General features: G+C 39.1%; 1 protein-coding gene across 2 annotated transcripts in view; it reads left to right on the top strand.

Annotated features, from left to right (window-relative positions):
- PTPN12 (protein tyrosine phosphatase non-receptor type 12) overlaps positions 1 to 3,720 on the top strand; it is a 69,065-nt gene extending 65,345 nt beyond the window's left edge. For both annotated transcript variants that reach the window (XM_050324074.1, XM_050324073.1), the window contains 3 exons: positions 872 to 902; positions 1,685 to 1,801; positions 2,410 to 3,720. In XM_050324074.1, the coding sequence (XP_050180031.1) occupies positions 872 to 902; positions 1,685 to 1,801; positions 2,410 to 2,471 (210 nt within the window). In that variant the 3' untranslated portion in view covers positions 2,472 to 3,720. The remainder of the gene's footprint in view (positions 1 to 871; positions 903 to 1,684; positions 1,802 to 2,409) is intronic.
- Positions 3,721 to 13,221: the final 9,501 nt, after the last annotated feature.

The raw sequence follows: 13,221 nt of genomic DNA, 5'->3' as shown, positions 1-13,221 counted from the left end.
AAGGTGCAGCTGTTGGTCGTCTACAACTGGCCAGCTTTTCCTCTGCCCGAGCTGCTGAACTCGTGTGTTAAGAGCGTGCTTTCTTTCCAAGGAAATTATCTGGTTTTCTAAGTTCAGCAATACGTTTAAAAGAAGTCATCCTTCATATACCTTAAATTATGGCCTTAAGAGTGTAAATATGCTGCTTTTACAGAGCTTGCTCTCTGCCCTTAATCAATCTTAGGCCAATTCAAACTGCAGGAGAGCTGCAGTCTCTTGTCTAACCTGCTGCATGAAGCAGGGCCTCAGCCCGGGCTGCCCAGGGCTTTATCCAGCTGGGTGTCAAAAACCTCCAGAGACAGACACTTCATATCATCTGTGGGCAACCCAGTTCACTGCCTGATAAAGGTTTTCCCTGATGTCCATATTTATTTTAAACAAACCATTTTTTGCCCATCAGATTTTGCTTTTCAGTCATCTAGCTCAAAGTCATCCAGCATGAACAGCTGGCAAAACTTCAAAAGGATGTAAATCCTTTTTCCATTTGTGCCTTTTTTTAATGCACCCCCAATACCTTACTTAAAAATATAACAAAAAACATAGATGTGAGTTTTCAGGGGCTATAAATGTAGTATGAGAACTAACCTGCCTACTTTTACAAATGAGTTTTAGTGTCATATTTTCAAAGTTTTATTAAATGCTAATTAAGGTTCTAATAGTAAATTCTCTTATTAAGTACTGTAGCAATTTTTGTCAGCACTGAAGCAAGCCAAAAATGTAAAGGAAAGTAGGTATTTCCACAAATGTTGTATGTTTTTGGAGGTGTCTCTGATTTTCTTTTGGTGTTTTGCAAGTGGTTTATATAATTATTTTATATATCCCTCATTAACAGGGTTTGAAAACAACTTCACCTATACTACCTGGTAAGTAGTGGAAAAGCTTTTCTAATTATTTTTTTTCCAAAATACATTTTTCCTACTGAAAAAAATTTGCTTTTGCTCCGAAGATATCTAAGTAGATTGTGAAAACACTGAAAACTTCTGAAAAGGCCTTCTGTTTTTAAACTACATCTATATGTATGTTGCATATTTATCCAAGTCTTTAATTTTTGTTCTTCTGAAAAGGCTTCAATAGGAAGTGTGGTCTATCAGTGACATTTAACTTTGCAGCAGCCGCTTCAGCTGTAACCTGATTGTCTGCATGTTTCTTCTGCATCTGCTTGAATGGGCTTGTACTGTCCACTTGGAGCTGCCTGTTAAATACCTGGCAGTTTATTTTAAAATAAATTAGTTTAAGAAATATTACAGATTTGCTGCTAGAGTGGTTATACAAGTAATGAAACACATACTTACCTATCATGTCTAAGCACCTTTAGCTTAGAAAGAACATGAACAGATGCATTTATGTTGATGCATTAAATGGCACTGTGGGCTCTTGCTATAAATAGATGCTATGTGGGATTTCAAATATCCATACAAACTGTAAGGCAAAACAGTAATCCAGATTTGGCAAGCAGGAATGTGTCACTGTCATTGAACATTTGCTTCATAAACAAGTTTGAAGTATCGTTTTTAAGGAATGAGAAACTGGCTTTTAAAGCTTTATTTTTGTAAATAATATTTGATGCCAGTTGTTTTCTGGTCTGCAATTACAAGTGGCATTGCCACAGTGGTGACTCAGTGATTGTGGTCTGTGTGTTTTCCAGATCGTCCTGAAAGAAGCAACAAAACACCAACTGACATTTTACCTCAGATTTCTTTTTCTGGTTCCACTGATACAAGAGGTCAAGTTTCAGAATTTCCTGCAGAAGTAACAGATATTGGTAATTACAATTCATTCAAAGCATAATCATTAGATAAATTAAACAGAGGATTCATTAATGGTCCTAATTTGGATTAATGCTGCTACTGTCTCCCTCCAGCTCCCTGAGATGCAGACAAATAAACCTGCCTTGTCTCTTCAGCATTGCTGAAGGAATTTTTCCCAGAATCAACAATTGAGTAATTATTCACTGTGTTTTTTTCAGAGTGTGTAAAATATAGAATATGTCAAATGGGATACAATGTCTCTAGAGCACTGAATACTTTTGAAAATAATACCTGATAACTGCTTTGGTATGCAAAGAAGGAGAAAAAAAAAGATAACAAGGGCTGTAATACTGTATTTACTGATAAATACTTTCCAGTGAGGTTTAAATAGTGAAGTATAATAATATACAAATTCTTCATATTTCTATTTTCTGTGGCCATAGTGCCTTTAGAACTCCTCATACTACAAAGGTTTTTTTCTAGCCCCGAGAATAAACCTGTTCTCTAAGAGCTGGAGGAAGTCTTAGTGATCCTTCTGACTTCTACCAGCATTTATGAGCCTGTGTTGTCCGAGTGGACAGAATATTAAATACTAAATAATATTAAATATTTCTTTCTGTAGGTTTTGGTAACCGCTGTGCAAAGCCCAGAGGACCAAGAGAGCCACCCTCAGAATGGACATGATCCAAGAACCAATGGACATACTATCAATAAGTTATACTGGAAAACTCAAGTGCCACTGAGAACTAGAAAAATAGTATTCCACTTTTCTGGGGGGCGACTAACACAGAGCAGTGTAGATCTAACTATCCATGGTACACTCTTTGCAGTACATCCCATGCAAAACCTGACACATGGTTCACAACAGTGGATTCCAGTATTACAACTTAACTTCTTGCTGGGGCCATCTACCTGCCTTACTACACTTAGGAGAAAGTATTAATACGATTTATTTTGTAACTTCAAGTATTATTGCCTTAATGTCTTTTAACCCTGTTACACGCTGCTTGTAGACATATGTTAATATAGTAATACTTTTGACAGATTGTGTTTATGGACTACTTTTTGCTAACGTTTGAGTACCATGTATGCATTATTTTGTATATGTACAGGGCAAGTAAGTATATAATTTGATAAAGTTGCAATCATAAAATATTAACAGAAGATGTAAGAAATCTCTGCATGATCTAAATTTTTGTGTACCTTATTTGTAAATTATTTGCCCTGAAGTTTTAGAAAATAGTTTCTGGGGTTTTTTACAAAAATCGCTGGACACACACAGCCAGAATTGCAGGTTAGCAGAGATAAAGATTGTAATACATTTTGTAAATTGTAAGCAAAAGGTTATTTTTATATTATATACTGTTTAATTGTCAGACCTAATTTGTTCTGGTTTTCATCTAGTCATGGAGATTCAGTAAGTGCCTTGGAACAGTATTGAATTCTCTTAGCCTGTATATGTTACTTCAGTGTTTTGAGTTCATCTGGAACTAGATTATCAAAAACATTTGTACGTTTCTTAGTATATTTGACCTGAGAGTAAAAGAGAAACCATTTTGCATAATCAACACTCCTTAGTTTTCATTTTAGTGTTTTCATCAGTTGCAATCTTTAGAAAACTCATCTCTATCACCTTTCTGTATAGTAGGATTTTACAGGTTTAATATGGCGTGTTTCTAATTTGGGAAAACCAGAACACACTGGTAACAGGACTGTTTCAATACCACTGTCTTCTCTTACAGATGGGGAATACCATTTTTGTTGTTCAACGACTGTGTATGTAAGAAAGCAACTTATATGAAGGTTCACCTGGAGCCCTTGCAGCTACACTGTATCTTGGCAATATATTACGTCAAGAGTTAATCCTTATAAGGATTCCTTTATTAAACTTTTCTGTAATACAATCTTTAAATTAAAGAAAGTAAAAATCTCACTATGGGTGTTTTTACTCTTAGGAAAGAAAACTGTGTTCAGGAGTGAAGTGAAACAGAGTGAAGTGTGGCAGTCTGGCTTTGCTTGTAGGTCTCGTACTTGAACAAAATACCGACACTCAGGACCTTAGTTTTAGTAACTGCTTTAAAAGTTCTGGCCAGCAATAATGTCAGAGAAGCAGAGAAGGGTGTTTAAAGGAAAAAGGTTCATTTTAGGTAGTGAAACTATTAATCTGGACTTTAGCCATGGAAACATGATGTCTAATTTACTGCTTGTACCTTTAGGGCCTCTCTGCTGAAAGAGAGCATTAGCTGCCCAGATAGCAGCCCTGTAGTAACTTCCAAAAGGTACATAACTTGCAATTATTGTCTCTGACTGTGGATTAATTGCCATGTGCTTGGTACATGTGATAGACTGTCGAGCTGGGGAGCACTTTCAAAGAACTGTGTGCACTATAAATGCTTCCCATGGATGTAGTTTTGCAATTATTCATTTACAAATAAATATTTCAATTATTTATGCCATCTGGGATAACCTACATAAACTATATTCCTGATTTGTAAACAGTTCAGAAATCTGGACTATCCAGCAGTTGGCAGAATAAAGTTGGCCTGAACTTTGTTTCCCCTCCCTCGTGTTGTGGATGATTAGCTTAGACTTTCACTCTTACAGAGCTGCGGTTTTGTAATGCAAGACGGGCTGTCATCACCCCTGGACAGTCCAAATTGTTGTAACTTTGGGGGGAAAAAAGAGTTAAATAAGAAAATTTCCAAATATGTTTTGGCTGTACTTTTCAAGGATCATTTCCATGTTTGTCTACCATGCAAATACAGAGCTGTGCAGGTCGTAGATTTTCTGCTTTTCACCATATGAATTTCACTCAGAGCAAAGGCTGACCCAAATCTGTGCACTATATACAGGCCATCTGGCAATGTTTAATTAAAGAACATGCGGGTTCATCTTTTTTTTCCCCTTAGATTTGCATGGATTTGGATCATATTCCAGACTGAGTTTGTCACAGATGTTGCAGCCTTTCTTTGCTTTAGCAGCAATTGTCCTGTATGGATTTCTGTGCCCTTTGACAGAGCTGTTTTACAACTCGCTGTTGCCTGCTTACATTCATGTGAGTTTTGTATTTTCACCTATTGTATTTCAGATAAGCTGGCAATTTTAAGTGCAAGGTGAAACCTGCCCAATGTCATTACTTTCTGTATCCACTCTTGTGGGTGGTACGGAGATAACTGCAGGGCTGGGTGCTGTACACTGGGGAATTTCACGTCATAACTTGGAAATATTATCCAATCTTAACAGCACCTTTCTTTGGGGTTTATTTGAAATGGAATGCAAAGGAGTTTAAAGTATTACATTAGCTTGCAAATTATCACTGAATACAGATCTAGATCAAGTAATTTCGTACATGTATTGAAACCAGTCCTGTTTAGCTTCAGTCTTCCACATTAATTTTTCTGAAAGCAGTCTTCATCTTTCATCTCTGAAGTGCAGCTTTTCAGGCATGCAATTGACTTGATCACTGTAGCAAAGTAGTGCTACTCAGCCCAGCTATTCTCATTCATAACCACTGCATTAGCTTGTTTGTTCCTTCAGTATTTTTCTAATATTCCCTCTCTTATTTTTTCTAAATGTATTAATATTGAACAAATCACGCAGTAAATTGTCACATGAAAAGAGGGATGAGTTCTCCATGTTTTAGAAATGTGAATTCTCAAGTCTAAGAAGAAAGCTGACCTCTACTAATATCATTGCTTATCTCTATTACACAGCATATTATAGGTTTTGCATTGATTTGGCAGGTAGAGTTCTATTTTGGTAGTAATTAGAGCATCGCACATCGCATCAGCATTTTTATTTCTTATCTGTTAGGAGAACCTGCTGTGTTTAGATGTAAATTTCCTTAAGGAAGTTTCTAACTGGGGAACTGGGCAGAAAAATTAAAAACTCAAAGAATTATCTCTGGGGTCTTGTACGTTGAAATTCTTGGATTGGGTTTCTTTGGAGATAGATTTCTCAAAGAAAGAACGAGATCAAGTGTGGCACAGTGATCACCACTGTGGGCAGTGTGATCACCCCGTGCTACTCCCAGAGTAGTTGTTTAGCTGTAGATCAGACTGTTGGGAAGCACCCCCTATGAAGCTCTTGCCTGCAGCATAACCTTGGCACTTTGCAGCCAGAGAGAGAGAGAACCCAGCAAGCCAGGGTTGGACTAGGGAAAGGCTAGTAATGAATATCACAAGGGGAGTTTGGGGAGGAAAAAGGAGTTAAGGACTCCAGACAATGTAATTGAGCAAATGCTCAAGCAGATACAATTGCACCCAACTACTTTGTGAATTTTATTCAGTGCTTGAGGGAGGAGTAAAATCTCCACAGCATAAACGAACAAGTTGCAATTACTGCTGCCCTTCACCTAAGAAGGACCTTTCTTGTCATCTCAAAATGCTCTTCAACTCTGAGGAGTTGAAACAGCTTCTAGGGAAGGTTATCCTGTGTGGGCTAAAACACAGAGCTGAATGCATGGAACGCGTGAAACTGGGACAGGGCAGAGCTGGGACAAGCCAGTGCAACGCACTGACTGCCCTCCTGGAACCCTCAGTGTATCTTGAGCCTGTTGAGACAGAAAGTCTGCAAAGTGGTTATAATAGGCTTAGTAGCATCCAGTAATAGCCAGGCTCTCTCTGATGTGACTTTTTCTAAACCATTTCAGTGCATGCACTTAATTAAAACACAGGTTTGTCAAGTGTTGGGCTGAACAGAGGTAGAAAATACTGTTTTCTTGGCTTCAGTGCTGTGGTATCCTTGAGATCTGTACCAAATGCTTCATTTCATCACTTCTAAGACTACATGGCAAAAGCTTAGTATTTGCAGTCTCAAAACAGTGAATAAACAAAATGTTGTTTGCCTCCCTACTCAGATCTCACAATCTGAACTGCTGGGGTAAATGGTCTTTCCTTGAAGAGACTTAGCTGAAAATATTTTTTGTTTTGACCTATTTGGTCAGTGTTGCTGTAACATTTGATTTCTTTAAAAACTTGACTGTTACCTCTGAAATTACACTGTGTCTGCATGAAAAACTTACTGTGGTGAGGCCAAAGTAAGAAATTAGTTTTGCATTTCAGTTTAAATCCCATGAAGTTACTTGCCTTGTGTGTGTAAACAGCCATAGCGAGCTCAATGCAGCCATTCATCTGCAGGGTTTAGTGTGTGTGTCTGTTTGCAGTTCTGGGGCACTCGTAAGGAGAGTGGTTAGCTCTGTCTTTGGCAGCATGGCTGAGCTCCATGGACTTCAGTTAGTGAGCTGGAAGTTGTCTTTCACATCTACAGTTCCCACTTTGATCTGCAGAGTTACAGTCCTTCGTGTAAAAGATCACAGGCAGGTAAGGAAATTGATCTTTGGGCAGGTAGTGCCAAAATCCCATGGAGAGCTTGACTGTCAAGTGGAAGGAAGAGCTGGACTTGGATCAAAGAGGATCCCGTTGTTCAAACGTGGAGTATTGAAGACTGTGCTGAGCTTTTCTGTGTACTTGACTCTGCTCACTCTGCACCAGAAGATGCCTGGTATGTGGTTCCATCCCAGTATATAACCTACCTGCTACATCTCTGGCCTAATGTTAAAAGGACAAAAAAAAAATCAGGTTAATAATCTGAGTTTTTCCAAATATTAGCTATGTTTGTTCAAATTTGTATTTGCTTTCTTGCTGTTTTCACATTAAAAGTATATCTGTTGTTTGAATGAGTCTGGGGAAGATGGCAGGAGGAAGACACAAATCTTTTGAGGAAACATGCCAGGCCTCTGGTGTCCATTTGCTTTAGCTGTTCTTTTATTTGCTGTATCTCCAATATGGATATGCTTTATGGTGAATATTAACTCATTTTTGGATTTCACTCCTGAATGCACTGAACATAGTTATTCTGCTGCAAGTGAAGAGTTGGCCCTGATACAGTCTTAATTCCACGTGTTATCCTGGTATCTGGACACAGTTGAACCCACCAGTGCAAGGCTGGTAATTTTTTTAAAAAACAGTCATGTAGCTTCTGATCTGTTTCATTTGAGACAATTAAAAGCTAAAATAGCCATCCTTGTGAAATGCAGTAGGGAATCCAGGGTTGTATTTCCCATTAATGTGAACAGCCTATACCATCGAGCTTTCCTGAAAAAGCACCTGTATGTTGATTTTTATGAAAGTTAATTAAGAAATGAGTCATAGCTCAGGTCATGAGATCTGTGGGAAGTAATTTGTGAGAACTTCAAAAGTGAAGCAAGTTGCCTGGATAGAGAAAGTGATCCAAAACATGCTCATAAAATGTCCTGGTCTCTGCTTGGTGTGTGGTAAGAAGTGAGTGTGGCAGGGTTGGTAAGAACAAGGAGCACAGTAGCCCTGGAGGAGAGAGGCAGCAAGAGCTGAACTGTAGCAAGTAGAAGGAGGAAACTGCCTTTGCCTGTGGGTAATAAAAGGTTGAAGTGAGCTTGTTGAGCAGGTTCCCAGTTTTGTAAGCTCCTCAGAAGGGCAGAGAGGTGTGGTTGGGTAACAGGAATGCAGCACAAGGAAACTCTTCTTTAAACAAATTGGTGGGTTTGAATTTCTGCAAAACGTGCAATTGAATACGAGCCTCTTGGGTTTGCCTGATCAGGCCCAGGAAAGATTGCTCCTTAGGGTAGGAGAAAAATTGGTGGTGGGACTTAACAAGGATAAACTGACTTGTGAAATGTCCTGGAGTGGGTGGGAGAGATGAAGAGTGGTAAGTTCAGAAAGCTATCTGTCGTGACATAGATTTTGAGACCTCAAAGCGATACCTGAACAGAGGCACTTTATGATACCATTGCCATATAATGAATGTATCTGCCTGCTGACATGTAAATCACTGATAAGAAGGAAGCAACGCAAGTAATTCTTTTTATTATGTAAATCAACCTTTATTACACTTTATGACTAGCAAGACACCTAATAGCTCTGAAAAGTGTTGCTGAGCAGCTCTTTTCCCTTTTGTGTCCTCAGATAGCAAATCAATACAAATTTAGTGATGCTGGGAAGAACACTACTCAAGTGGCTTTTTTTCACCTAAATTAACTCTTTTTGGAAATAAGTTTTCAGACCCTGCAAAAGTATTTCTACAGCTAAATTAGTTCTTTATAGCTTGGACACAGTGGAGGGGTCAAAGCTGCTGTGAATTTACTTCTCTGCCACTTCTGCCTGTCACATGTTCTAGTTAAAAAACCTGAATTCTCACTCAGGCAGCTATTCCATGATAGGACGGATGGTCTCAGACTCCTTGATTCATAAGAAAGGGGGTATCTAGTCTTGTAATTAAAATAATGAAATATATCAGACCTCTTTTGGACCTCAGGCACCTGCCAGCCTTCTCCGAGTGATAATTCAGAATGGCTACGTGAGCCAAGAGTCTCTCGAAGATCTTCCACGTAAGTCTACAAGACTGAGCTCAACCCTGCCTCAGGGAAGGGTTTGGCTCCTAGAGAGGCAGCTCCTCTTCTGGGCCTGTCCACAGTCCTGGATCACAGGGGCAGTATTTGGGAAGGGAGCAGTGTTTGCCGCTAAACTGAATGCTTTGTGTTTTGGAGTTCAGAGCTCCTCTCCTCACCACTTTTGGAACGTGGTGTGCTCTAAGGATTTCCTCATAACTCATTAAAGGTACTCTTATAGAGCACATCAACACCTGTCTAAATCTATATTTAAAGCCACAGAACAGATCCTCATTTTGCTAGACACCAAAGTATATGTAACAGTAAGATCCAGAGAGAGGGCACCAGCATGGGTCACTTCTTGAACACTTCCTGCACACTTCAGTTATGCAGTTCAGAAGGCTGGCTGGAGTTTTTATTGCAATTTTTATTTCAATGATGTTATGTAGGTGTATCAAACAAGCACTTTCCAGTGTCTCATCTTTCAGTAATTAAGATCCATTTTACATGTGAAGCATTTTTTCCATCTGCTTCTGTCTCTCCCTCCCCACTCACTCCAAGTGCCAGAAGTGACCAGCACGAGGGAGCTCACTGGGAGCAGCCTCTGGGCCAGAGTCTGTGGTGAGATGACAAATCTGTCCTGCACATTTCCTGGAAATGGGGCTATCCACCATGTAGGCTCAGCATTCCTGCCTCTAAGCCAGGGCAAGACTGTGCAAGTACCAAGGCAGGGTATAACTGGGTTTTTATGTAAACAGGCTGGAGGAGCCAGGTTATCTCCCATTTCAAGACCATGATCTAACGCTGATAGTGTTGTGTTAGATTTACACTGATGTTACTCATTCCACCCTGAGTGGTTCCTAAAGCCCCTAACTGCCATCCAGTACATACATTTGAACTTTTTTTTGCTGACTTTATTTAATGTAAATATGTTCTAATGAGAAGTACAGTATCTTCCACTTCAGCCTTGCCTGCAGTAGGGAATCTAGGGTTGAGATCACTGTGAGATCCTTTCCTAGTCCCATGGTCTAGAAACTTCAGGTACAATTATCTTCCACGTACATTGATGCATATGAGAAAATCCAAGAAAGACATGGCAAATGCGTTTTTACTTGCTGTTTATTTTACTTGCTGTTTACTTACTAGCTGGTTTTTTTCTTTTTATATGTGCACTTAAAAATATAAACTGCTACTCTACAAATGAGTGCCAGTCTCTAAAAACAAGACCTGAATTTCCTAGAACTCAGTGTACTCCAAATGAAGGCCAGGTCGGATGGGGCTCTGAGTCTAGTGGTACCTGGTCTAGTGGAAGGTGTCCCCACCCATGACAGGGGGGTTGGAACTAGATGATCCTAAAGGTCCCGTCCAACCCAAACCATTCTATGGCCATTCTGTGATCTGTTAGTTATTCTGTAAGCCTCTAGGGAGAGGGGACCAAAAACCATCTGTAAATCCATATGATTTCAGTTCATTGACTTGAACTCTGGTAACAATAAGGGGTATGCATACCTCCCACAAGTGCTTGTTAAGGAGTAAGTGTTTTGAAGTTTAGTTTGGGAGGGTCTATGGCTTTTCTTTCATAGAACCACAGAATGGTTTGGGTGGGAAGGTATCTTAAATATATTTAACCATCAAAATTTAAATGAAAAAACCCCTTAGTCAAAACTAAACCAGATCCACAATCACCTGAGAAGTCCTCAGAGTTTCCTTTTGGAAGACTCCCATAGAATTTCCAAGCCAATGTGAAAGAAAGGATGAGGTATGGGGTTATTTTCAGCCCAGACAGATAGAGCTCAGCTTAGCTGTTCCTGGAAATGCAGCTGCTGTAACTCCTTGTTATAGCAAATAGATATTGATCCCTGTGCCTGCTGAAGCAAAGGGATGACTTGCAGGTCCTTCTATCCATGGAGTGGCCTGCAGCTGGAGCATCAAGAGGTGGAAAAGATGGTGATTTCCAGGCACAACCCACAGAAAGAGCCCTTCTCCCATGGTCTCCTGTTCACCCAGGACAGAGCCAGCAGCAGCCCTGTTCTAGTAGTATTTACATTGCAGGGTTTAGGCTTTGTATTGTATTTTTTTAAATTCATCCAGGATATAGAGAATGAATATAAGAGTGGATAGACTCTGAAGGAACTTAGCTGAAGGTGGCTCTAAACGATTCTAAGGGAAATGAAAAAATTATTACTTGTATAAGTATCTATATAGAGCTGTGCAGCACAGCAGGGAATTCAGGTATTTCAAATTGCAGTGAGGAGGTTGCTAATCTGTAAAAAATGCAGTTTCGCAAACCAGCAGCTTCATTTGAAGAAAATTAATACCTTAATTAATAGTTACTGAAATACGGAAATGGTAAGACTTTTATCCACCTTCTCCTCCTCCCCTCTATACACAAGGAAATACAGTTTTGCTTAACTTGCATCCTCTTGTTTCCATACTTGATTTAGTCATTATGTTCCTTTTGTATTGAAAAATCCAAAAGACCTTTCAAATAGTCTAAATTTTTTTGGATGCTATGAAGGCAACAGCAAAGCAAATTATCTTTTCAGCTGCAAGAAGATATCATTTGAAACTGTATATATCAAAACTTTCCAAGTTTGCTCTATTGCTGTGATTGATCTTACACTTCCAAAAAAAAAGAAATATAGGAGCTGGGGTGTTTCATATGTTAAACACAAGTGAGAAAAATAGTTGTAAAATCTGAAGAGCTGTTAGAGCAGTAATATGTAGCTGTTTGAAAAAAAAAAAAAAAAATTAAACAAGGAACAAGTACTGTAGATCCTCCCTGCAGTGCAAACTCCCTTTTGTGGTTTTTATGGATTTTATAAAGTGTTAGCAGATGAACAGTGTAATAAAAAACATGACTGTCCCCAGTTGTCTGCCCTGCCCCTCTGCCAAACATCTGACCCACTGCCCCTCAGCAGTCAGTGAAGAGACATCCACTGCTTCTGAGGGGAAATAAAAAGGCTGTTTAGGACAAACCTTTGTCACCTCTTTAATCAAAAGATGCCGGGCTGCACGTCCCCATTCCTTAGGTGAGGGGATACAGTCCCTTGTGAAGGACAACAGCAAGAGGGGGCAGTTCTACCTCCCTGCAGCGAGGCTTGTCATTGCTGTCAGCAGCTCCCAGCTATGAGCCAAGTTAGTCCCCACTCCCTCATTTAGTTCAATTGTTTGAGTGGTAATTGCAGAAGTATTTGGATATGTCATTGGTTGTTATGAAAACTTTGACTGTGGAAAATGAGGCTCTTCTAAAATAAATCACACTTTCGTATGATGAAACCACCTTTGTTGGTACATTTCTGTGCACGTAAGGTTAGTTTTCACCTCCGTTTCCAAAGGTGAATTAACTGAATTTTAATGAGTTGCAAGAAAATATGAATACATTTAAGAATTACATTTAGCTAACTTTGCAGACAAAAACCAGCATAAGGATGTCTTAAGTGTTATCAAATGTTTTCAATTTACACTTGGCACAATCATTTCCATGCTTGACTTGGGAACTGAGCAGATGCCAAACCAAGGAAGTAAGCACATGGAAGTAAGCAAACTCTTGGAACTATAAAGAGATTAAATAACATTTCTGAAAACTGTTTTTCTATTTGGAGACCTGAGTAAGAAGACAGAGCATCACTTTGGTAGGCAGCTGAGCATAAAGCCAAAACACTGTAACTCAGCCTCTGTACAGCACTTACACTCAGCTTTTTATTTTATAGATGTCTGAAGTTAGACTAGCTTTAGGAGAGCATACACACTAACTTGTTTAGCTTCCTTAGTTACTGAAACAAGAGAGGTATTTAAATAAATGTTTCGATGAATAAGCATTTATATCAGCATTTCTTAATTATTCTGATTAAAATGACAACACATTTGCAATAAGCAGGCTAATAGTCTGGGAAGCTTATCCTTGATGTATGTTGGCTACTGGACTGCCTTGTGCCTGGCATTTTTACGGTTTTGCCTCATTTAGGTTTTCATGTCTAGAAAATCCTCATAGATTTCCCTAAGTGCATATAAAATTATAGACAAAAGCACACTGATATAGTTTCCATAATCAGTTTAAAGGCTTCTGCT

Source organism: Myiozetetes cayanensis, unplaced genomic scaffold (assembly GCF_022539395.1).
Source record: "Myiozetetes cayanensis isolate MyiCay16 unplaced genomic scaffold, myiCay2020 scf3, whole genome shotgun sequence".
NCBI lineage: Eukaryota > Metazoa > Chordata > Aves > Passeriformes > Tyrannidae > Myiozetetes > Myiozetetes cayanensis.
The sequence above is the reverse complement of the archived record's forward strand: the minus strand, read 5'-3'. Positions and strand labels throughout refer to the sequence as shown.